The following is a 26,717-nucleotide window of genomic DNA, read 5'->3' as shown; positions in this document are numbered from 1 at the left end:
CGGGATCCACACACGGTTTATTGATTCCAAGTTGCCATGGGGGGTACATTCAGCAGTCACCGCGCCTGCAGTCGGTGACGTTTTAATGTGAGGCGATTACCGCTACAGACATCTTGCTTCATCTTAAAAAAATAAAAATTTTCAAAGCATCTCGCAGGCCAGAGAGCGAAGCAGGACCCTCACTCAGACATTCAAGTTTTTCTGAGGAAACTCAGGAGGAGGAGGCAGCCTGGAGCATGTCGTCGCGGCCACAGCCACCGCCCGGCGTGGCGCTCAGATGCCTGTGGGAAGCGGCCCCTGTGCCCGCGGAAGGGAAGACGACGCCTGTCGGAGCCACACAGAAGCATCCAGAACTCTGAGGCCTGGGGGCCGCCACAGTCAGCGCAGCGCTGCTGACATGGTGTGACCCCGAGTTAAACTGAAAATGGGGTGGGGGCAGAATGTGGGGTGACAAGGGTCAGACCAGTGGCTCCCACTGCAGCCGGAACTGTGGGAGCCGGCACACGGGGGCGGGCAGGGGACAGGGGACGGGGACAGCACCCAGCAGGGCTCCCACCCCACTCAGGAATTTGCTTCAGGCCAAAAGCCCAGGATGGCAGAGCGAGGAGCCATCAGCCAGGACCAGCCCCCTCCACTTCTGGACGGAGGCCATCTCTCTCCGGGAAGACAGACAGCTAAGCTGCGTCCGGCAGGGCAGTCGGCGCCCAGAAGGAAGGGATCTCTGCCAGAGGAGCCCAGGGGTGGCATGCGGGCTTTGTCTGCACAGCCTCGGCCCGGCCCCCTCGGCCTTCACCCACCAGGGCCTCCACGTTGTCTGACGGTCACCGGCATCTGCCACGTCCCCAAGGACTCGAGGAGAAGCAGTGCCTCTGGCGAGAGCAGCCTGAACTTGCCCTGGCGATGCCCTGCCGGGCTGGATGCAGCGGAGCCTCAGGAGGCAGCCGCTCCGACCGCCCAGGAAAGCAGGAGCAGGTGACCCTGCGTCCCCACAGCTGCCTTTCCACGCGTGCCACGCAGAGAAAACCCCGGCCTGCCCCTGTGCCGGCCCCTAGCAGCAGAGGCCACCCCAGTCCAAACAGGGGGTCCGGCCAGGGTCTTTCGAGGTTAAGGGCTCTGCTCACAGGACTTGTGGGTCTCCCGAGGCACCCCCAGCTCCATGGCTCGAGGCTGCTGGCCCGCATGTCCACCTGGAGCAGGGTCCTGTGGGCTGCCTTCCGCCTCCCCATGTGTACCTCGGGCTCAGGTGGTGTTTCGTGAGAGGAAACAGGAGAAACACCTGCATTCTATTACCACCCTAAAAACACCCAAAACCCAGCCCTCGGGGTCAGATCCACCCTGGCCGACCCCTTAAGCACAAACAGCATCCCAGCCCCACCCCCACTGCCCACCCAGAGAGACCCTGCAGAGGCTGCCAGAGACCCTGACACCGGGACCCCATCTCCCCGACACCTGCAGGGGCCACAGCACCCACCCTCCCCGTGGGGAGGGCCGGGCCCACCAGTGCCCAGGCCGGCGGTCCCACATGCTCGTCCTCTCCACGCTCAGAGGGCCTTGGTGCTGGCGGGGTGCACAGTGTGAGGCACCGGCTTCGGATGGTGACGGGCAAAGGCGTAGGCCTGCCCCAGGATGGCCAGGTCCACCAGCACCTGCAGCAGGCCGCACACGGAGAACTGCAGGGGCGCGCCCTTCAGCAGGAAGTAGGCTGTCTTGAAGGCATCGCCGCTCGTCCACATGAGAACCATCTTGATGCTGCGGAGACACAAGCGGGCAGTCAGCGGGTGACGTGGGGCTCAGGACGCCCAGGGGGTCGAGGGGACACCCAGATAGTCAGCGGGTGACATGGGGCTCAGGACACCTAGGGGGTCGAGGGGACACCCAGTCAGCAGGGCGACCTGAGGCTTGGGCACCCAGGGGGTTGAGGGGATACCCAGGCAGTCAGTGGGGTGACCCAGGGGTCAAGGACACCAGGAGGTTGGGGCCACAGGACACACCCTGACCCTGCCTGTCCCACCCAACCCCCCGCCCTTGACTTCCCTGTGGCCTCAGGAGCTGCCGCCTGGCTGGGGTTCCGGGGGATCCGACCCAAGAAGAAAGATCTGCTCGAGACCACAGGGGGTGGCAGGGTGAGCAACCAAGGGGGTCAGGGCCTCTGGTGGGCGGTGGCAATTCCGGGAGGGGCCGGGCCTGGGAGGTGCTGCAGATGCACCTCAGGGCCACCGGGCACGCAGCGGAGCAGAGCAGCTGCTCTCAGGTCTCTGCCGGCCAGGCCTCCCTCCCTGGTGACTGGTGCAAACCTTCCCTTCCTTGAGTGAACGGGGGCAGCCGCCACCCACAATGGTGAGAACACCCTTCCCTGCCGCTGCCTTCGTGCCCTGGCTTGCCTAGCAGTGAACATGAGCACCACTGCACTTTCCCACGTGAAATGTTTAAGTCAGCGGCCACTGACCCTTCCATGGCTCCCAAAGCCAGCGGCAGGGCCTGGGCAGGGAGCGCTGCCTTGACAGAGAGGACAAGACTCGGCTGCCCCGCACCCCACGGCCTCTGTCCGGCTCGTAAACCAGAGTGGACACCTGCCCTCTGAGGCAGCCTGGGTGCTGGGGCCGCCCTGCACGAGGGTCTTCAAGTACAGCGGTGGCCAGCCGTGTGGATCAGGGCGGGGGTCCGGGCTGGAGCTGGGAACCCGCGGGAGGAGAGCCGGCATCCGCACTCTTCTCTCTCTCAAGCCCACAGTGCTCTGCTCTGGGGCATCTTGTTGGCCTCTGAGAACATAAGTCTGGCTTTATCATTACACCCACTGGGAAAAGCCAGGTGGCTTTGGGACTGCCTGCCCTTGGGTGGGTTTAGCTAAATTATATTGCATTCCCTGACCCATAGGGTGATTTTCCTTCTGATTTTTTTTCTCTGAGATGCATCTTCCCCTGGATGCAGCTCCAGCTACACAAAATCCAGCCTCCTCCACGGACAAAAAGATGAGGTGGTGCTGGATGGCAGCCAGGGAAGGCAGCGTGGGCACCTGGGCCTCACACACCCCAGCAGTCACCTCAGGCCCCAGAATCCCCCCAGCACCACCTCCTTTAGGCCCAGGCAGGGCTGCAGAGCTGACTTGGGGTGCGGCTCCAGGCCCTGAGACCACAGCCCCTGTGCAAAGGCCAACTCATCCCATATTAGCCATGGACACAGCAGGCGCCCAAGCATTGCTCAGTGACTCCGCCTCTGTCCTGCCCAGCTTCTCGCTGACCCCTCACACCCAGGACGGGAAACAGAGCGATCACCTGACCTTCACACACAGCTAAGATTTCCCAGGATGAGTACTTCCTGAGAGCCACAAAGGCGGCCATGCCTGCGTCAGGGACGGGCTACTCTCGACACAAAGCCCGGGGCTTTACTTGGCATGCAGCGTCAGCTCACACTTGAGTTTCAACACTTTTGTTTTTAATCAGTTGACTAATTCTATGTACACACACACACACACACACACACACACACACACACGATTCTGGCTTCCCTTGAAAAAGAGCCTTTTCAGATTTTAGATGATGAATCCAATTTCCTTAATAGGTAGGGATTATCTATTTAATAGACATTCAAGTTATTTCTTCTTGGGTCAAAGGAATTGGTCCATTTTATGTAAGTTTTCAAATGTACGGGCATGAAGTTGCTCACAGTACTCTCTGAGTGCCCGTGGGGTCTACAGAATATCCTCCTCCATTCAAAATACTGGTCATCTGCGTTTTCTTGTCATTCTATAGCTTCTGGTTTATGGATTAATGATTTGTTTCAAAGCAGCAGCCTTGGGTTTCATTTTTTATGCGTCTGCAGTTGTTTTTATTTTTGTGGCCTGGCGTTAGCTCTATTACTGCCTTCCTTCTGCTTGCTTGGCTTACTCTGCATTTCAATTTCCAGTTCCTTCAGCTTCACTGATGATTTGAGAACTTTCCTTTTCTAAAAGCAGCATTGAATACTACAAAGTTAACTGTAAGCTTGCTTTAGTTGCATCCCACAAATTTTGATAAGGTGTTGCATCTTTCAGTTCAAACTATTCTCAATAGCTTAAGACATTCTCTTTAACAGATTGTTTAAAAGTATATTGTTTAGCTTCTAAATCTTTGGAGACTTAAGATCTATTTCTGCTATTAATTTCTAGCTTAATTATATTATAGTCACAGAAAATACTCTGGATAATTTCAGTTCTTTTAAATAAACTTTCATGACTCAGGCTGTGGTCTGTTTTGGTGAATGTCCCATGGGCGTCTGAAAAGAACGTGTACATTCACTTGGTTGCTGGTGGTCAGATTTTCTATATCCCTGCTAATTTCTCTATCACTGACTGAGGAGAGTTGGAGTCCCGAACTGTAATTGTGGATTTGTCTTTGCCTTTCTATCAGCTCTGGCCTCTTAGGGACTTTGAGGCTCTGTTGTTGAGTGCATACACACTTAGAACTGTTGTATGTTCTTGGTGAATTCGCCTGTTTATTGTGATGCAATGTCTCTTTTTATTCAAGGCAAATGTCCTTTGTCTGATACTAATACAGCTCCTCCAAGGTTTGAGTCACACATGGATGGTGTGTCTTTCTCCACCCTTTTATTTCTAATCCGTCACTGCACGGCCCCCTGGTCAGGACATCCCTGCACGCCTGGCATCAGCTACGGATGTATTTACACTTATAGTAAGTTTTCTGTAAACAGTAGGTAGTTGAGTCTTATGTTTCTTTTTAAATTAATCTGAACATCTCTGTCCTTTAATTAGTATGATTAGACCATTGACGTTTAATGTTACTATTGATATGTTTGAATTAGGTCAACCATTTTATTTATTTTATTTTTTTGTTCTCAGCTTGTCCCTGCTGTTTTATTCCTGCCTTAAGATTATTTGAAATTTTTAAAATACCCTATTTTAATTGATCTATTTGATTTTTCACTATCTCTTTGTATAGTTTTTTATTATGATTATTTTTTGAGATGGAGTCACTCTATCGCCCACGCTGGAGTGCAATGGCGTGATCTCAGCTCACTGCAACCCCTGCCTCAAGCAATTCTACTGCCTCAGCCTCCCGAGTAGCTGGGACTATAGGCGCACACCGCCATGCCTGGCTAATCTTTTGTATTTTAGTAGAGACGGGGTTTCACGATGTTGACCAGGCTGATCTCGAACTCCTAAGCTCAGGCAATCCGCCCACCTTGGCCTCCCAAAGTGCTGGGATTACAGGTGTGAGCCATCGTGACCAGCCACAAGAGACCCACTTTCTCTCTGGGAGCATCCCTGCCTTTCGGACCCCACACCAAAGCCCTCAGGGCTGCCACTGCCCAACCCAACAGTGAGGGAGCCTATTCCAGCCATGACTACCCTCTCAGGCCTCCACGCACCCTCACCCAGGAAACCCCAGCAACCCCGGGGGTCTTGATTCACTGTAACCACACCAACCAAGGTAGCCCAGTCCCTACCTGCATTCCACTACACATCCCAACCTGTACCTACACCTCACACCCATGCCAGCACCCCATACCTGTACCTACAACCCACACCTACTATGCCCCACACCCGTACCTACAACACACACTTACACCCCACACTGTACACCCCAGCTTGTACCTACACCTCACACCTGTACCTACCTCCCACACCCATACCTACAACCCAAGCCACACCTGTAACTGCACCCCACACCAGTATCAATATCCATACCTGTAACCCTGACCTGTACCTACATCTCACCCCTACCACCACACCACACCTGCAACAAGCCCTCATACCTTTACCTATAACTGGCACCTGAACCTACATGCCACAGGACTCGCAGCCCCTCACACCTCTGCCTATACACGGGGGCGTCCTGCAAATACTCAGAGGTCCATGGAAGCCCTGGAAGGGGTGCTATGGCCACTGGGCACCCGTTTTCAAACACAAAAACACACGTTGGTCACCTCTCTTCCAGGCTGTTTCCCACAAATAACAAATCCAAGAACACCATTCCCTCCAAATCACAGCCTCAGCATCTGTGACAGAGACCAGACCTAAGCTAAGTGTGGGGGCTCAGGGGGGTCCTCAGTGGGGAGTGGGCACAGGGGGTCCTCAGTGGGGAGTGGACACAGGGGGTCCTTAATGAGGAGCGGGCACAGGGTGTCCTCAGTGGGGAGTGGACACAGGGGGTCCTCAGTGAGGAGTGGGCACAGGGGGTCCTCGGTGAGGAGCAGGCACAGGGTGTCCTCGGTGGGGAGTGGACACGGGGTCCTCGGTGAGGAGCGGGCACAGGGGGTCCTCGGTGAGGAATGGACACAGGGGGTCCTCAGTGAGGAGCGGGCACAGGGATGTCCTCAGTGGGGAGTGGATACAGGGTGCCCTTGGTGGGGAGCGGGCACAGGGAGTCCTCGGTGGGGAGTGGGCACGGGGTGTCCTCGGTGGGGAGCGGGCACAGGGGGTCCTCAGTGAGGAGTGGGCACAGGGTGTCCTCGGTGGGGAGAGGGCACAGGGTGTCCTCGGTGAGAAGCGGGCACGGGGTGTCCTTGGTGAGAAGCGGGCATGGGGTGTCCTCGGTGAGGAGTGGACACAGGGGGTCCTCGGTGAGGAGCGGACACAGGGAGTCCTCGGTGAGGAGTGGACACAGGGGGTCCTCGGTGAGGAGCGGGCACAGGGTGTCCTAGGTGGGGAGCAGGCACAGGGGGTCCTCGGTGAGGAGCGGGCACAGGGTGTCCTAGGTGGGGAGCAGGCACAGGGGGTCCTCGGTGAGGAGCGGGCACGGGGTACCCTCGGTGGGAAGCAGGCACGGGGAGTCCTCGGTGAGGAGCGGGCATGGGGTGTCCTCGGTGGGGAGCGGGCACGGGATGTCCTCGGTGAGGCGTGGGCACGGGGGGTCCTCGGTGACGAGCGGGCACGGGGGGTCCTTGGTGAGGAGTGGGCACGGGAGTGTCCTCAGTGGGGAGCGGGCACAGGGGGTCCTCGGTGGGGAGCGGGCATGGGGGTGTCCTCAGTGAGGAGCGGGCACGGGGGTGTCCTCAGTGAGGAGCGGGCATGGGGGTGTCCTCGGTGAGGACTGGGCATGGGGGGTCCTCATCCAGGCGTGGGCCTTGGCGTGGAAGGTGTGAGGGACAAGAGTTTTCTGTCCCACCGCAGCCCGCAGATCAGTTTTTATTACAATGTGGTTTCCATCCAGGACCTCGATTGAGCTGGTGGGAATCGTGCGGCTCACACTGTGCCCTGTCCCTGGTGGTCACGGGGGTGCCCAGGCATGCTCTGTGGTTCCGAACATCGGCCCGTCCAGCCTTTGCCACCATACCTCAAAGGCCGGAGGCTGTGCTAGGGCCAATGGGAAGAGACACAGGACAGAGTCCCAGGCAGCCCGCAGACCGCCGTCCCTGCCCCACCAGACCTGCCCTGACCCCGGGCCAGCTGGCTGCCCTGCACCCCTCCTGGCTGGGGGTGCCGAGCCTGCTCTGCCCCGTCTGGCCAGGCCCTCGGACATCCCTCCCACTGGAAGGTTCTGCCTCTACGGCCCTGAAGGAGCAGCTCCCAACCCCATGCTGGGTCACCTGCCAACAACAGGGTCTCAGCTGCCCCTCACGCGGCCCACGTGAGCTCATCTGCTCCAACTTGAGGTCGAGGGGCCACGGCCTATGAACCTGACCATTCTTTAACCAGCAGCTTCACAGGTCAACAGGCGAAACACACAGCCAGACACACGTGCGCTTGATTTTGACAAGTCTGCAGCCATGCGGTACCTCTGGAGCAGCGGTGCTTCTGCGGTGGCACCATGGCCTACCTCATGCCCTCCGTGGACTGGTGGCGGTGGTTGCGGTAGAGCTGTGGCACGCCCAGCATGGCTTCAGTCAGCACGGCCAGGAAGCCCAGGGTCTCCACAAACAGGGTGGAGTCAATGGACAGGTACGTGATGTAACCCGCCACGCCCGTGAAGGCCACGACACACTGCACGTAGTCCGCGAAGCTGCTCCACTGCCAGAAGTGGTGGGGGTCAAAGTCTAGGGCGAAAAGGAGAAGCAAGCTCAGCACAACTTAGGGTCCAAGTGAGGGGTCAAGGTCAGGGGGGAGAGACGGGAACTGAGAGGCCAGGGTCAGAGGAGGAGCCACATGGTGATCAAGGTGTGAAAGAGCCTTGAAACAAATACCAACTCAGCGTAAAAGATGCTGACATCAGGCCGGGTCCAGTGGGTACCTAGAGTCCCAGCTACTTGGGAGGCTGAGGAGGGAGGATCACTTGAGTCCAGGAGTTGAGGCCAGCCTAGGCAACACAGAGACACCTGTCTCTTTAAAAACAAAACAAAAGCTTGCTAAAGTCCTTCAAATGAATTAGTCTCTGAGAAGCCGTACAGCGTGGGGAGTGCCCTGCAGACCTTGGAATCTGATGCCCGGGTTAGGGGCACAGCCCCCTCGGGTTAACCATGGTCTCCTGTTCCTCAGATGTTACCAGGAAGAGACGGGGACCACTCCTAGGACATTCTGAGGATTCAGCGAGTTGGTCTTGAGTTCTATAACAGCCTTCGGCCGCAGTGAGGCTCAGTAAATCCATGCCATACCCTTCCTGCACCATGTCATTTGCTAGATGATGGATTCTGTAGAAACCACACTCACAAGCACTCACAGAAATTAGCAAATTAAAGGAGGCAGGTGGACACACAGTCCTGGGGACACAGCGGCTGCAGGGAAAAGGTAAACGGAGACAAAGCCGCCAAGAAGCCTGGGCAGCGCGTGCTGCACCTGCCCCTGACCCGTCCTTACAGCAGCAGAGCCAGGACACGGCCTGCAGGGGTAGGGTGATGGGAGGCGGTGAAGTCCACTGGGCTGGGGGGTGCTGAGGGGTGAGGTTAGAGGGACAGGGGGGTGTTGGGGGGTGGTGAGGTTAGCGGGGCTTTCGGGCATCAGAGGGCAGAGAGGCCAGGGGTGTTGGGCTGGCTGCCTGTGGGGCTGGCAGTGCAGTGAGGGCAGGGGTGGTCAGGATGTGCACCTTCTCCCCGTCCCTCTTGACCCTAGATCTGTGCCCCACTTCGTGCTCCACACTCCCTCACTGAGTGAGACACTGCCCAGCACCTCCCAGAACACAGCAGGGAGTCCAGGAGGTTCTGAACATAATGAGATTCCATCTTTACAAACAAATACATTAGCAGGGCCTGGTGGTGCGCACCTGAGATCCCAGCTACTTGGGAGGCTGAAGCACAAAGATCCCTTGAGCCCAGGAGTTCAAGGCTGTAGTGAGCCATGACTGTACAACTGCACTCCAGCCTGGGTGACAAAGTGAGACCCTGTCTCAAAAAAAAAAAAAAACTAGTATGTGTTTCAAAGGACAAAAATCAAAGTAAAAAGGCAACCAATGGAATAAGGGAAAAAAATATTTGCGAATCACATATTTCATAAGAATTGACGTCTAGAGCCGGGCGCGGTGGCTCAAGCCTGTAATCCCAGCACTTTGGGAGGCCGAGGCGGGTGGATCACGAGGTCAAGAGATCGAGACCATCCTGGTCAACATAGTGAAATCCTGTCTCTACTAAAAATACAAAAAATTAGCTGGGCATGGTGGCACATGCCTGTAATCCCAGCTACTCAGGAGGCTGAGGCAGGAGAATTGCCTGAACCCAGGAGGCGGAGGTTGCGGTGAGCCGAGATCGCGCCATTGCACTCCAGCCTGGGTAACAAGAGCGAAACTCCGTCTCAAAAAAAAAAAGAAAAAGAAATTGATGTCTAGAATATATAAAGAGCTCCTACAACCTAACATCAAAAAAGCACACAAACTGATTCAAAAATGTGCGGCAACTTGAACAGATTTTTCTCCAAAGAAGAAAAAGGAAGCGGCAGGATCTAGGTGAGCAGGAGACAGACCACCTCATCCTCAATGCTCCTCCCAGAAACCTGCCTCCGGCCTGTCCCTCTCCCCAGATCTGCTTGGCCACTCTCTCTAAGGTGCCAGGAAGATGTGCCGTACCGGGGCAGCCTCCAGCGCCAGTGCGTTACCAGAGGAAACAGGGCCTCGTGTGCCTTTTGACAACACTCCCTGAATTTCTGAGAAGAAAGAAGGCAGCGTGTGCTGTGGTGGAGAGGAAGAATGACAGGCCTGAGTGGACGACGCAGCTGAACCTCCCTGGCCAAGTGCAGCCTCAGGCTCCTGCCACAGTCCCTGACAACTGAGTGATTAGGTCCACATGCATCTCAGCCTGTCAGCTCATACAGGACAGTCCCACTTGTTACCACCAAAAATCGAGGCAGAGGGTCCTCTTAAAAAGGCGCTGGTGACCAGGTGTGGTGGTTCAACCCTGTAATGCCAGCACTTTGGGAGGCTGAGGTGGATGGATTACCTGAGGTCAGGAGTTTGAGACCAGCCTGGCCAACACGGTGAAACCCCATCTCTACTAAAAATACAAAAATTAGCCAGGCGTGGTGGTGCGCACCTGTAACCTCAGCTACTTGGGAGGCTGAGGCACAAGAATCACTGGCATCCAGGAAGCAGAGGCTGCACTGAGCTGATACTGAGCCACTGCACTCCCGCCTGGGTTACAGAGTGGGACTCCATCTCAACAAAAAAAGGCACTAGGGAGCTTAGCCACACCCCAGACACCTTCAATTCATGCATTTGCCACTCGTGGCCAGCGGAGGGGCTTTCGAGAGTGGCAGGGTAAGAAACAGGCGAGGCAGCTGAGGTGCACAGGTGAGGTGGGCACAGATGTCCAAACAGAAGGCGGCCTGCGGCACGGTGGAATATTACTTAGCTGAAGAAAGGGCAGATTCATGCAACAGCACGGATGAACCTTAAAACAGGACAGCAAGTCACAGAAGCCACACACACAGGAACCACACGTTTGTGAGTCCGTTCCTATGATGTCTCCAGCACGGGCAAGTCCACAAAGCCGCAGAAGGGCAGCTGTCGGGCTGGGGGAAGAGGGAACTCAGGAATAGAGGGAAGCTGGTTCAAAGGGGTGTCTTTTGGGATGATGAAAGGCTCCCTAATGAGACAGTGGTAATGGTTGCACAACTCTGTAAATACACTAAAAACCACTGAATTGTGTACTTTTAAATAGTGATAAAATGGTGAATTTTATGTTATGTAAATTGTCTCTTTAATATATAACAAAATAAAAATTTTAATGTATATGGTTTGTCTTATACCAAAAGATGGAGGTGTTAAGTATCTACTTATTTTATGAATAACTACTTAATGAATATTTATTCAACATTTTCTGATGCTGAAGTTGAAAACAGTTCCTTCAACTCCAAGTCTGGGAGTAAAGTGCCGTCCTCTGTATCCAGGACCATCTGAAATGAATTCAGCAGCGTCTGCCATGAGCTGTCAGCTCGCATGTGCTGGGGAACTGGAGCAGGTGGCAGACAGGAGCTGGGTAAGGAAGCCGCTGGCTGGGGCTGACCTGGGAAGGCTCGGAGAGCGGGAATGAGATCTCGAAGTTCAGTCAGGAGAAGTCAGAGGACGCAGGAGACGCCTGATCTGTCAGGTGGAAGAGAACGTTTTCTACAGTTCCGAGAGACTAGTGTGTCAGGAGATTTTCATTAAAAGTTTTAAAATCAGGTAATAAAGAAGAGAGGCCTGGCATTCGTCCTAGAAGAGCTGGCCCTATCCTGAGGCACCCAGGAGGGGAGGGCACCCCTCTTTCCAAAGTAACTGGGCCCCCCACACCGCTGAGCTCGCAGGAATCCGAGAGGGCAGGTGGCTGTGGGAGGGGAGGGGACTCCAAAACAAGAACAAAAGGGCAAGAACACGATTTGGACGCACGCCCACGGCCACGCAAGGTGCTAACAGAACAGCTGACTCACATGCCAGGACTTCCCATGCTGTGTTTCTAGACAGCAGCACCAAAGATAAGGCTTGAAAATGAGGCACTTAATGCTGAATGAATGTTTCCAGGCCTGTGGAACTGACCAGAGGCCCACCCTGGTGTGCACTGAGCTCTCGGGACCCTCAGCTGCCTGCAGAGAGTAGCTGATTCTCAGAACCTTCCATCGCACCTGCCCTCAATGCTCTTCCGGCACCCCCCACGGGGACCCCCCAGGAACAGACCAGCGCTGGGCCTCCATCAGTCCAGCTGCTGCTGGATTAAAAAGCAATTCTGGACGGGCACGGTGGCTCAAGCCTGTAATCCCAGCACTTTGGGTGGCCGAGGCGGGTGGATCACGAGGTCAAGAGATCGAGACCATCCTGGTCAACATGGTGAAACCCCGTCTCTACTAAAAATACAAAAAAATTAGCTGGGCATGGTGGCGCGTGCCTGTAATCCCAGCTACTCAGGAGGCTGAGGCAGGAGAATTGCCTGAACCCAGGAGGCGGAGGTTGCGGCGAGCCGAGATCGCACCATTGCACTCCAGCCTGGGGAACAAGAGCGAAACTCCGTCTCAAAAAATAAATAAATAAAAATAAAAATAAAAAAAATAAATAAAAAGCAATTCTACCACTTGGGGAATGTGTATCAGGAAACTGTCTCCAGATGGGCAAGGAAGATCTGATTTCTCATCAGATTGTGTTTTTATGTCACAGGAACACATGAGAGATCCTGGTGTAAGAGGATCTGACGGCCAACATGTCCAAGGCATTGGGAAAAAAAGCAAACTCCATCATGAACAGGGGCTGGGTCAGATGAGGCTGAGAACCGCTGGGCTGCTTCCCCAGACGGTCAGGCATTCTGAGTCACCGGAGGAGACAGCAGGTCAGCACAAGACACAGGTCATAAGCACCTTGCTGATCAAACAGCCTGCGGTACAGAAGCCGGCCGAACCCCACCAAAACCACGATGGCCACAACAGCGACCTCTGTCGCCCTCACTGCTACTCTCCCGCCAGTGCCATGACAGTTTACAGAGGCCATGAACTCAGGAAGTTACCCCACAAGGTCTACACAGGGGAGGCATGAGTACTCCACTCCTTGTTTAGCAGATCATCATGAAATAACCGTAAAAATGGGCACCCAGCAGCCTTCAGGGCCGCTCTATGGAGCAGCCACGCTCCCATTCCTTTACCTCCCGAATAAACTTGCTTTTACTGCATGGATTTCCCTCAAATTCTTTTTTACGTGAGATCCAAGAGCCTCTCCTGGGGTCTGGGTGGGGAGCCCGTTCTAGTAACAAACATGAGAGGGACAGAGAACTCCAGAGAGCTTCCTGTTGGGACTGGGACAGCCGGAGGGTGTCACAGCACTGGTTTCAAACACAACGGAGAACCGCCGAGAGTGAACCCAGGCACCTCAGACGCCTGCAGGCACTGTCGGGACCCCCAGATCTCACACTCGACAGGGCGTGAATGCCATCTCAGTAATGCCGAGCTCTACCCCCGAGCCACAGGGTGACTTTCACAGGGCCATGGAGCCTCCCAGCCACACCGCCCAGGGACATTCTGGAGGGGAGGAAACTGCTCTTTCCGGCAGTTTGGTGCTCCTATTCCCTCTCGCTCAGCCTGTGCCCGCCCACTGCCCAGCTAGGGCAGCCCTGGAGGAGGGGCTCCTCACCACTCACGCCAGCTCCCATCCCTCTCTGAGGACTCGGGTCCTCAGAGGACAGTGGCTCCTTCCAGGACACCCACAAAACAGCTGGTCTGCAACCCATCTCGAGTGTGGGGTGACAGAGTGCAGAGGGGGAGGATTGTGAGGGCTCCTTTCCTAAGAGGATGCCACTGAGACAGCCGGGGAGGCATCTGGGGTCTCCGGAGGGAGGAGGCGATCATCAAGGCCGGGCGCCCAGTGTGAATGCTGGAGTGTGGTTATGGAGGATGTCCTGGTTTGGTTCCTAAAATACATGGGCGACATCACACATCAGTACAGCAGCTAAACTGTATCATACTCCCACTTTAACTTTGGTGACTGTCTCAATATTTTAAAAAATACAAATCAACTCCCCATGAAAAAAACAAAAAACCTCCCCCTTCCTTCAAATTCCTGGTCCAGGCTCACGCGGCCTCCCGTGAGCAGGGCTCAGCAGGACCCCAGGCTCAAGGGCTCATCCGGAGGGGCCTGAGGGGCTCAGGCTGCAGCTGGAAGAGCAGAGACAGGAGGCTCCCGAGGCCACCAGGGCCCACTTTTACTTTATCCTAAGGATCAGGGACACGAAAGGATTTAACAAAGACGGGCACACCACCTGCTGCAGAGTGAGTATAAATGCCCTTCTTAGCCTTCAAGGCCGGCCATGGCCTCACCGACCCCCTCTAATGCTGCCACCCGTGCAGCAGGCAGCACAGGGACAGGGAGATGGCACGGCCGGGGCCGGAGTAGGACACAGAGAGACCCCCACCGAAGACCCTCAGAGAGTGACAGAGCCCCCCGCCGCACCCCAGGTGAGCAGGACAGGCAGAGCGGGCACTGAGCACGAGGGGGAGCCACGCCAGCTTCCAAAGAGGACCCCCGGGAAACAAACACCTTCCCAGTCAGCAAGGACAGAACCGCCACTGCGGAGACCAGCGTCTGCGCCCCGGTCCAAGGCTGCCCAGACAGCCCGCCCTCGCCGCTGCGCCTCCCTGACGGCCCCCGAGACTCCCGCTCCTGCAGCCTCCTCGGCCCGTCGGGCGGCCTTGCCTCTCAGCCTCCTCTCATGTTCAGTGGCCTTTCCCCGCCTTTATCCTAACCGACATCTCCAGGCCCCTCACTTGCTCAGAGTCTGCTCAGCGGGGCACCCGACGGTGGACAGGTGAGAGCGGTGAGGGGCTGGGCTGTCACTGCAGCAAAGGGCACCGTGGCCCTCTGGCCTGAATTCTTCCGCCCAAAGTCAAGACACAAACACATCATCGTACACAGCAGAAATAGCCCAGAAAGGCCCCAGCCGAGATGGGCACTGGAATAAACTGTTTCCCCCAAGTCACTTTAAAATGAAAGTTTTAGGGCCACTTACTTTTTTTTTTTTTTGAGACAGTCTCCCTCTGTTGCCCAGGCTGTGCAATGGCACAGTCTCAGCTCACTGAAACCTCGGCCTGCCAGGTTCAAGTGATTCTTCTCCTGCCTCAGCCTCCCAAGTATTTGGGATTACAGGCACCCACCACCACGCCCAGCTAATTCTTTGGTATATTTAGTAGAGACGGGGTTTTGCACAGGTCAGGCTGGTCTTGGACTCTTGACCTCAGGTGATCCACCCGTCTCAGCCTCCCCAAGTGCTGGGATTATAGGCGTGAGCCACCACGCCCGGCCAGGGCTACCTACTTCTAAAGAGGACTACAGGACAGTCAGGCGCTCCTCCGTGACATACTGGCAGAGGATGCTCTGCCGCGGCCTTTACTCAATGTGCCACTGAACAGAAACACAAGAGTGCTGTTCTCCCAGCCTGAAACATTCTTCATACTTCCAGCCGTCAGGGCTTCAGCCAGCTCAGAAACAACAGAGGCGGTGGGCACTTCAGAACAGCAGGGCGAGGTTGCCCACAGACCTTCTCCAACAAAACCACTGTGAGTGGTGAACTTTACAAACAGCAGCCACTTCAAGTCTCTGACGTGTCTTAGGGACACACGGCAAATGGAGGAACACTTATCCAAGAAAAACTTCTAAGTGGCCACGGGAACAGCAACTTTGTGGCACCTGGGCCACAACCTCCTTCCCCATCCCCTTGTGACAAAAACTCTACTCCCAGCAGGCAACTCCCAGCAGGCAGCCAAGAAGGCGGGGCTCCCTCCCCGCACTGCCACTGCAGGAGTGGCACGCGCCCGCACTCTTCATCACCTGCTCAGCTCCTGTCTGCCCAGGCTCCCTTCCTCCACCCAGCCCCCAACCACGGCGCAGGGGCAGAGAACACTGAGCGTCCACGTCCCTGCCTCAGCCTGCTCACCGAGCATCCATATCCCTGCCTCAGCTTGCTCACCGAGCGTCCACGTCCCTGCTAAGATTGCTTACCGAGCATCCACGTCCCTGCTCAGATTGCTCACCGAGCATCCATATCCCTGCCTCAGCTTGCTCACCGAGCATCCACGTCCCTGCTAAGATTGCTCACTGAGCGTCCACGTCCCTGCTCAGATTGCTCAGCGAGCGTCCACGTCCCTGCTCAGCCTGCTGACTGAGCATCCACATCCCTGCTCAGCTTGCTCACTGAGCGTCCACGTCCCTGCCTCAGCCTGCTCACTGAGCGTCCACGTCCCTGCCTCAGCCTGCTCGCCGAGCGTCCACGTCCCTGCTCAGCCTGCTCACCGAGCGTCCACGTCCCTGCTCAGCCTGCTCACCAGGAGAGATTCCACCTCAGCAGGGGCAAACTAAGAGGACCAGATGCAACAACCCCTTCCCGTGCTGCACTTAGAGCAGAGCTGTCACCCTCAGAGGTCAACAGGTTCCGTCCTGAGGATGGGGGCATCAGGACAGAGCGCTCCGTAGCAGTCCCTAGAGGGACTTAGAGCAGGTGCAAGTCCAAGCGTAAGGATGCTGACAAAGCAACAGAGACCTCAGCAGCCAGCAACTGAGAGGAGCTACAAGCTCCATGATGAGCTCAAAGTTTATCACACAGAACTGGAAAGAACAGCCAAGAGGAGCCCTCCTGGGGACACAGCAACCAGCAGACACTGGCCTCGGTGGCCCCCCTGCCCAGCTGTGGGGGAGTACATGCCCCAGAGTATCATCAAATCAGCCGGCAGCCTCCAATGAGTGGAGGCCAACAGCTGGTTTGACCAAAAGCTTAACAGGAAGATCAGGGAAGGTCACAGCCAGCCAGAACCACCACGTCTGAGGTGGGAGAGGTCCAGAGACAGCATTAGTCCAGCCAGATCACAAAACAAACAATAAGTCATCCTACCCCCAAGTGGGGGAATCCGTATCCCCAGCTGCTACTATAGTTTGCCTAAAATGTCCAGCTTGCAACAACAAAAAAAATGAGTTATACAAAGAAACAGCAAAGTGTGGTTCATACACAGGAAAAAAAAATAATGATAAGCAGGACACAAACTGCTTTTGAAGAGGCACAGGTATTGGACTCAGTAGAAAAAGACTTCAAAATAGCTATTGTAAATATGTTCAAATAACTAAAGGGATCCATGCATAAAGAATTAAAAGAAAATATGAGAAGAAATCAAAAAGCAACTATCAATAAAGAGACAGAAATTCTAAAAAAGAACCAAGTGGAAATTCTGGCATTGCAAAGCACAACTGAAATATTAAAACTCACTATAAGAGCTCAACAATAGATTTGAGCTGGCAGAAGAATCAGTGAATTCAAAGAAAGATCAATGAAGAATATGCAGCCTAAAGAACAAACAGAAAATTAAGGAAAAAGAACAGTCTCAGAGAAAGGTGGGATGACAGGGAAGTACACCAGTACATGCAGAATGGGTGAGCTCACAGAGAAGCGAGAGGAGCAGAAAAAAAATATTCAAGGAGAAAATGACTTTTGAAAACTTCCCAAATATGATAAAAATATTAACTACACACCCAAGAAGCTCAACAAATTGCAAGCCTGATAAACACAAAGAGATCCACACCCTGACACATCACAGTCTAAATGATGAATGCCAAAAAACAAAGACAAAATCTTGAAAGTAGCAAGAGAAAAATAATTTATCACTTACAAGGAAACCCCAATAAGATTAACAGCTGACTTCTCATCAGAAACAATGGAGTCCAGAGGGCAGTGGAATAACAAATTCAAAGCACTGAAAAGAAAAAAAAAATCATCAACTGAGATTCTTATATCTAGTGAAACTTTTTTTAAAAAAAATAAGGGCAAAATAAAGACATTCCCAGATAAACAAGAACTGGGGGAATCTGCTGCAAGTAGGCACACCTTACGGAAAACAAGTTTTTCATGCTGAAAACAAGTAACACCAGATGTAATTCAAATCCACATGAAAAAGAGTACATGTAAAGACAATTACGTAAGTTATTATAGAGAACGATTAGATTTTTTCTCTTTTCCTCTTTCCGTTGACTTAAAAATAACTGCATAAAACAATATGCATTGTATTGTTTGGGGGCCTTTAACATAAAGAAATGCAATATGCTTGGCAATAATATTAATAGCACAAATGAGATAGATGGGATCAAAACTGTATGAGAGAGAGAAAATGACTGCAGATGGTAATTCAGTCAGAGAAAGAAATGAAAGGAACCACAAATGGTAAATAAGGTTAATACAATAACTCCATAATATATGTTTGTTCTCCTCTCAAGCTTTTGAATGACATAAAATGTATATAAAGGAACAATCAGAACAATATATTGTGAGATTGTAATATATGTAGACATAATATGTATAATAATCATACCATTTAAGCCGGGCGCGGTGGCTCAAGCCTGTAATCCCAGCACTTTGGGAGGCCGAGGAGGGTGGATCACGAGGTCAAGAGATCGAGACCATCCTGGTCAACATGGTGAAACCCTGTCTCTACTAAAAATGCAAAAAAAATCAGCTGGGCATGGTGGCACATGCCTGTAATCCCAGCTACTCGGGAAGCTGAGGCAAGAGAATTGCCTGAACCCAGGAGGCGGAGGTTGCAGTGAGCCAAGATCGCGCCATTGCACTCCAGCCTGGGTAACAAGAGCAAAACTCCGTCTCAAAAAAAAAAAAGAAAAAAAGAAAAAAAATCATACCATTTAAAAAGGGAGGAGGAAATCAAACCACGTAGGAAGAGTAAGGTTCCTATCACTGGAATTAAGTTAGTATAAATTTGAAATAGATTCTAATATGTTAAGATGCATATTGTAAGCCTTCAAGTAACTACTAAGAAAATAATTCAAAAACATTACTTAAAGAAATTAAAATGTTACACTAGAAAATATTCACTTAACAAAAGAAAGCTGTAAATGAGTAACAGCTGAGGGGAAAAGAAATGGGATGTACAGAAAACAAAATGTTAAGTAGCAGACATAAATCTGAACATACTATAACATTGAGTGTGAATGAAATAAGCAATCAAATCAAAGGGCAGAATTGCCAGAATGGATTTTTTTTAAAGATCCATTGCATGTATACAGAAGACTTATTTTAGATTCAAAGATACACAAAGGTTAAACGTAAAGCAATGGAAACAATGTATCGAACGGCAACCACAGGAGATCTGCAGTGATGACACTACATCAGAAGCCACAGACATCAGAACAGAAAACACGCACCTGTGTCCCTACCAAACAACGGTGCCCCCACATACAACAGGCAAAAACTGACAGAAGTCACAAGAGCAAAAGGTAATTCAAAAATAGTTCCAGACTTCCACACCCACATTTACTAATGGATGTTAACAACTGCACAGAAAAACAATAAAGAAATCTTAGACTTGACCTAACAGACAACCATCCACCTTCACCCAACAGCAAAATGCACATTCTTTTCAAGTCGCACATGGAGTATTCTCCAGCACAGATCCTGCGCTGGGCCATAAGATGTGCCGCTACTTAAAAGGGATGGAATCTGGCTGGGTGCAGTGGCTCACACCTGTAATCCTAGATCTTTGGGAGGCTGAGGCGGGCAGACTGCTTGAGCTCAGAAGTTCAAGACCAACCTGGTCAACACAGTGAAATCCCATCTCTACAAAAAATACAAAAACCAGGCACAGTGGTGTGCACCTGTAGTCCCAGCTACTCAGGAGGCTGAGGCATGGGAATTACTAGAACCTGGGAGGTGGAAGCTGCAGTAAGCCAAGACCACGGTAGGGCCTGGGCAACAGAGCAAGATTTTTAATCTCTAAAAATTAAAAAAAAAAAAAAAAAGTACTGGAATTATACAGAGTATGTTCTATGACTATAATGGAAATAAATTCAAAATCAATAACAGAAAACATTTTGGTATATTCACAAATATGTGGAAGTTAACACACTCCTGAATAATAAATGGGTCAAAGAAGAAATCTTGGAGTAAATTTTAAAACACCAAGGTGCATGAAAACAAAAACACACACATCCAAGTATAGGATGCAAGTAAAACACTGCTTAGAGGGAAATTATGGCTGTAAACATCGACATTAAAAGGGAAAAGAGAAAAAAAAAACAATGATCTAACCTCAACCTTAAGAAAAAGAGCAAATTAAGCCCAAAGCAACCCTAAGGAAAAAAATTATATTAGCATGAAATCAACAGAACCAAAAGTTGGTTATTTGATGGCCAATGTGGGTGTGTTGTGTTGAAAAGAAAAGAAAAGAAAGGAAAAGAAAAGAAAAAACCCACCTTTTAAAAACTTGGTTATTTGACAAGAACAAAAAAACTGACAAATCTTTAGGTTAACAGGGATCAAATTACTAACGTCAGGAATAAAAGAACCATTACTAATGACTTTCCAGAAATAAAAAGGACTATAAGGAAATACTAAGAAAAATTATATGGCAACAAATTAGATAACTTAGGTGAAATGGAAAAATTCCAGTACAGACAAATAACCAAAACTGACTTAGGAAGAAACAGAAAATCTGAATAGACTTACAACAAGAGATTGAATTAGTAATTTTAAAACTTCCCACAAAGAAAAGCCCAAGCCCAGATGGCTTCACTGGATAACTCTACAAATATTTAAAGAGGAATTAGTATCAATCCTTCGCAAACTCTAAAAAGACAAAAAAGGAGGTGAATTGTTTCCAATTTATTTCATAAGGTCAGTATCATCCTAATGCTAAATCCAAAGTCATCACAAGAAAACTACAGACCATTATCCCTTATGAATACAAATTCAAAAAAAATCCCCAATACAATACTAGCAAACAAAATCCAGCAACAGATAAAAAGTGTTGGATACCATGACCACATGGATTTATCCCAAGAATGCAAGGTTGGTTCAATACACAAATATCAATCAATGTTGTACATCATCATTGTAGAATAAAAGACAAAACCTACAGGATCATCTCAATAGACACAGAAAAGCATTTGGCAAATTCCAACTCTTATGATAAAAACACCCAACAAACTCGAATCAAAGGGAACTAACTGCCTTGACCTAATGAAAGGCAACTATGGAAAATCCATCAGCTAACATCATACTCAGTGGTTAAAGACGGAATGCTTTCTCACTAAAATGAAGAGCAAGACAGGCACATCACTCTCACCACTTATAACCAGGGTAATTAAGAAAAAGAAATAAAAGCAACTAAATTGGAAAGGTGGAATTAAAATGATCTCTATTTGCAGATGACAGGATCATGAGAATCATATACAGAGAATCTACTAAACAACTCTTAGAAGAAATCAGTTCAGCCCAGCAAAGTTGCATGATGCAAGATCAACATGCAATGATCAATTACATTTCTATAAAGTAGGAATGAACAAGAAGAACTAAAATTAAGAAAACAATTCAATTTACAATAGCATCAAAAAGGATAAAATTTTTTGGAATAAATTTAACAAAGTCCAAAATTTGTTTCTAAACTTTTCTCCTCCCTTCCTGTCTCCCTCCCTCTTCCCCTTCCCGCCCCCCTCTCCCCACACACAGAACATGGACAGGCTTCTAAGAACTATTCATGCTTGAAAACAGCAGAGCTAGGGGTTGACTAGTTTGCTATACACTCGGCCACACTTGGTAAAGTTGACGCACGCACATGCACAGATGGAAGCAGTGACAGGAGGGGGTAGAGCTGCAGGAAGGAGGTGAAAGGAAGGCACAGCTTGCGCAGGGTACATACCCAGGAAGGACCGCCTCGGGGCGACCTTGACTTCTTCATCCTTGCTATCTGCAGCTACGTTAAAAAGGGAGACAAACAGAAAGGGGAAAAAGACAGAAACAGACTGGTTTTAACATAGGTAAACAGCTGTGTTCCCCGAACTTTTTTGCATTTCTTTAACAAAAAGGGGCTAGGCAGATCCTGCTTCCCTTTTCCTAGAAACTCGTCTGTATAATGCAAGCTTTCGTTGCAACATAGCTGCCCAAGGTCAACACCCTTAGGAAGGCTGCCTGACAAAGCTGTTTTCAGAGTACACTCTGCTATTACAGGACGGCTGGGTCGACAGGTGCACCTGACAGGCACCTCTGCACAGACACAGAGACGCGGGGACAGGACAGGGACCCAGCACCCTCCAGGGCTCAGCACCTACAATGGCAACTTATGAGCCAAACTCGCAATCTGTGCAGCCCCAGGACAAAACTGCAGCCAAGGCCCTGGAACACAGTGTGGCCTCCAGGTGGCTCCTGGGAAGCCACACAGGGTTTGGGATTAAAGAATGTTGATAAACAAGAGACTCAAATGAGTCCTGGGCTCAGAAAGCAGAGGTGCGATCAAAGATTGTGTGTTGCCTGCCCCAGGCAAGGCAAACTTAAAATGGAAATTTTCCAAGTGAACAGCTAAAAGCAAATACAACATGATCTCTGACCTCTGCCCTCAGTTACTTGGACTCAGAGTGTTGTCCCACTCACAAGGCAGGAATTGCAGTATTTCTACCAAATTTGAGGGTTTTATAAATCAATGTGGCATACAAAGTCCAGTCTCCTCTCCTCTCCTCTCCCAGGCTCCTCCAGCACCGCCTCTTAGATTCTATGGGTCCCTCAGCTCTTCCCATCTGCTGCTTTTATTTAGAACACATCCCTCTTCACTGGTGCCTCTTCTAAAGACCAAGATCTACAAAGGGTGGGCGGGAGGGAGGGACCACCCAAGGCAGTACTGCTCAGTCCACCCTGTCTCCCTTCTCATATCCAGGCATGACTGTGCACAGCTGGTGGGTGAACAGGCAATGGAGGGAGGCAGCCAGATGGCTGGTTCAGGCTGCCAACTCACATTCCACACCAGGCTGTGTCCTGCCACAGCCTCAGGCTACCTAAGGCTCCTTGCCTGGAAAGCAGTGTGATCAGATCCACGTCTGTATAGGGCAGACCACAAAGAGTTCTGACGCCGAGAGAGCTGTCAGGAACATTTTCAACAGTCACATATTTCCATAAATCTGTGCTGAACACGTCCTCCAGACCAGGCACTCAGGATCCAAAAAGGGCCCAGCAACATTTTCCTTTTCCTCAGAACCTCAACACTTGGCTTCGGGAGGTGGGGTCAGTGTCTTCTCCCCTTGATCACAGGTGGGCTTGTGACCACTCCAGTCCGTAGAAGCAATGCTGTGACTTCCAAGACTTAGGTCATAAAAAAGATACACCTTCTATCTGCTTCCCCAGGAAGCTCCCCCTTGGGACCCAGCCACCATGTTGTGAGGAAGCCCAGGTCTCATGAGGAGGCCTTGGTGGGTGTCCCAGCAGAGCCCAGGCAGACGTCCTTACAGATGGTCAGCACCAGCCATGCCAAAGAGCAAGTGAGGAAGAGAGAGAGAGGGAGGAGGCAAGAAAATGAGCTTCAAGGGCTGCAGCCCTAGCCTGTGCACCTCCCCAGATGCCACTGAGGACAGCAGAGACCAGCTGCTCCTGCCAAGCTCTACCCAAAATGCCTACACAAGCAAAATGAATGTTGTCCTTCCAAGTCCTAAGATCTGGGGTAACTTGTGGAATAGCCAAAGAGACTGGAACAAGAGACAGGACAAGTTACAGTCCCACATGGCCAGCAGGAAGGAGGCTGGCTGGGCAACAGAGGCCATCACCTACTTCCTGGGACTTTGGTCCATGTCACAACTGGAGACCACTGCTATGGAGACAAGAAGAAAGGTTTGCACTGTTCCCTGTCGGTACAGCATGACTGGGGGGTGCAGAGGTGATAGTGACAGGGAGGTGCCGGCTGGCCTGGGACTGGGGAAAGCACATGATCACAGTGGCCCAGGTGAGCCTGCAACGGCAGGTACACAGGCAGATACAGGGGTTCCTAATGTGACGTCCAAGAAAGTCATTAAACCCCTGGAAATGCATGCAAGATGGCACACAACCCCACACACAACACGTTTTCCAGCTTTCTTAAGCTGTAACTAACTTACCTGTTTAAAGTGTACAATTCAATGGTTTTTAAGATATTCACAGTTGTGCACCCACCATCACTATCTAATTTTAGGACATCTTCAGCACCCCAAAAAGAATCCCTCAACTAACCATCAGCCAGAGGCCTCACGCCTAGAACTGTGAATATTGAGATTTGAGACAAATTTCAAGTAAATTCAGCCACCTGACTTTGAGCTACAATTATTTCTCAAATAACCCCTAAGAGGACCTTAAAAGGAAAAAACTACATGATAAAGCAAAGTTAAACTTTATAAAAGCAAAAGATTTAAATAAAATGAAACAAATGATCCCATGTATCCAGTTGCGGCTGCACCCATGACTAGGTGCACTTTCTGGTGACAAACACGGCAGCAACCTGGCCTCCATCCCCAGTGGGAAGTGCCCTGAGGATGTGCAATCCTGAGTATATAAATCCCACCCCCAATTAAACAAACGTTTCCAGCGACCGGGCGGCTGGCACTGGCATGATGACCCTCAGACTGCCACACACAGAGAGGGCTAAGAGAGGCATGGGGACGTCACCTTCCGTTATTTGTGGGGTCCTTGAGGAAAGGAGTTGACACAGAGCAGAAGGGAGGCTGAGCCGGGTTAAGAGGTGTGGCCAAGTCTACAGGCTTCAAATCAAATGGGAAGAACTGGTGTGTACTCATGAAGCAAAAAAATTCCCTAGCTCCAGCTCCTGAAAAAGCCAAAAAAGCAACCTCCAGGCCAGCCCTCGTGTGTGCCCAGGCTGTGGTCTCCAAATACTGCATCGCAGACACCAGAGCTCCCTGGAGAAATGACGGATTCCAGGTCTGGGGGAGGAGATGTAGATGTCACACGAGCAGCTTGTTATACCAGGACCCTGTGTGGAACCGGTCGAAAGGGCCCAGCACCACCATGCGGCTCCCAGGCCAGAGCAAAGAACTGGAGCTTCAACACGCACAATAATCCAGTAACACACAAAACATCCAAATCACATGTCCAGAATGACTGAAAAACTGCACTCATCATCACAAGATGCAAGGAAACCAATTTTGAAAACTGGTAAAGGGAGAGACCTGAATTTCCTTTGGAAATTATACCCATGGGCAGCTGAACCATGGGCACCAGGCCGTTTCTCTGCAGAGGGGATCCAGCTAACAGACAGCAACCATCCTGCAGCCCCTGATCGGCTCACGGCCTCGGCATGAGCCCCACAGTGGGGCTCTGGTGACCACAGGCGCCTCTGGTGGAGCGGCACAACCGTCCTGCAAAACACGAGAACCAAACCTGGGTCCAGTCGGGCCTCTGGGTCCAACTGTCTTTTAAAAATGCTCTTTCGGAGGTCGGGCGCGGTGGCTCAAGCCTGTAATCCCAGCACTTTGGGAGGCCGAGGCGGGTGGATCACGAGGTCAAGAGATTGAGACCATCCTGGTCCACATGGTGAAACCCTGTCTCTACTAAAAATACAAAAAATTAGCTGGGCGTGGTGGTGTGTGCCTGTAATCCCAGCTACTCAGAAGGCTGAGGCAGGAGAATTGCCTGAACCCAGGAGGCGGAGGTTGCGGCGAGCCGAGATCGCGCCATTGCACTCCAGCCTGGGTAACAAGAGCGAAACTCCGTCTCAAAAAAAAAAAAAAAAAAAAAAAAAAAATGCTCTTTCACAGAAAGAGCCAAGGACAGAATACCCTGTCCACATCCCAAGGACGTAAAGACACGAGGAACCAGTACACATGCCACCTCCACTGCAGGGCTCCCCAAAACTTGGCCTGCAGGAGCACTCGGCAATCTCATTAAAATGCAGTGGCACTGATGCCACTAATACAGACCACAGGCAAAGTCAAGGGGAGCCAAGGGAGAACCCATGGATTTTTAAACAACAAAAATGTATATACTGCCAGGCACAGGGGCTTACACCTGTAATCCCAATGCTTTGGGAGGCTGAGGTGGAAGGATGGCTTGGCTTAAGCCCAGGAATTCAAAGCAATCATGAGCTTTGAAAATACCACTGCATTCCAACCTAGGCAACAGAGCAAGACCTTCTCTCAAAAAAAAAGAAAGAAAAAAAAAAAAAACCTGCAGCAGGAAGGAGACCTGAATACAGCTGAGGGTCCAGTGACCCTCGGGGCTTTACACCACCCTCCCTACTTGGTAAATGTTTGAAATTCTCTGTAATGCAAAGTGAAAGGTATAAAGAAACAACCCAGGACGCACAAGACAGATGTGCACTCACTCCCAACCACAGTCAGCTATGGCCTGGCTGAACAGGCTCGGTTTTGCCCAGGGGTGGCACCGTGTTGGCACCGGCCCTGCTGTCCTCAGACTGGGCACTCGAGGCCCTGGGGGGCATCTCCCTCTGGCGAGGGGCCCCGACCCTGACTCACAACGACAATGGTGTGGGAAAACGTTTCAGTGGAATGAGGGTTTCTTTTTAAAGCCTGATCATAATTTTGAAAATGATGCCGATCTTGTGAAAGGAGACTGTGGAAGAACAAAAGGAAGAGTCTTAGAAAGTCTGCCACAGTGTTCGAAGCGGTCACCTCTGGAGGGCAGGGCAGAAGCTGTTTTACTTTTCCCTCATATTCTGTCTTTCCCAAATGTCTACCATTAGCATGCGCTGTTCTTTATAATCAGACAACAAATTATTCATTAAATTTTTTAAGTAATCTACCCTTCCCTAACACCATTTATGTTTGTTTAATCTTAACTTTCTTTTTTTTTTTTTTAACCTTAACTTTCAAACTGAACTTGTCATCTCCAAAACTTAAAATCCTTATAAAAGATAGCTGGAAAACATTTACGCTTTTATTTCATTAGGTCGTCTGACTATCCACGAGCATAGTGAAATGTAGCTATTCAAACGTTTCCTCGTACATTATTTTCATATCCTCATCAGTCTGCCAAGAATTGTGCCTTCCAAGGCCCACGGAGCCCCTTGGCTCGTCCTTACCCTCAGGTGAGGCTCAAGAATGTGCTTGGCAGAAGCAAAAACTGACAAATGGGATCTAACTAAACTTAAGAGC

General features: G+C 51.2%; 1 protein-coding gene across 3 annotated transcripts in view; it reads right to left on the bottom strand.

Annotated features, from left to right (window-relative positions):
- Positions 1-26,717, bottom strand: part of SLC66A2 (solute carrier family 66 member 2) — a 38,948-nt gene continuing 12,231 nt past the window's right edge. For 2 of the 3 annotated variants that reach the window (XM_039463862.2, XM_003925977.4), the window contains exons 4-6: positions 21,497-21,550; positions 7,755-7,971; positions 1-1,749 (exon numbers count right to left, since the gene is read on the bottom strand). In XM_039463862.2, coding sequence (XP_039319796.1) covers positions 1,542-1,749; positions 7,755-7,971; positions 21,497-21,550 — 479 coding nt within the window. In that variant the 3' untranslated portion in view covers positions 1-1,541. The remainder of the gene's footprint in view (positions 1,750-7,754; positions 7,972-21,496; positions 21,551-26,717) is intronic. The other variant, XM_003925978.4, reaches the window with a different exon arrangement.

The sequence above is a fragment of the Saimiri boliviensis genome, chromosome 13 (assembly GCF_048565385.1).
Source record: "Saimiri boliviensis isolate mSaiBol1 chromosome 13, mSaiBol1.pri, whole genome shotgun sequence".
Taxonomy (NCBI): domain Eukaryota; kingdom Metazoa; phylum Chordata; class Mammalia; order Primates; family Cebidae; genus Saimiri; species Saimiri boliviensis.
This window is presented reverse-complemented; position numbering and strand designations above follow the sequence as displayed.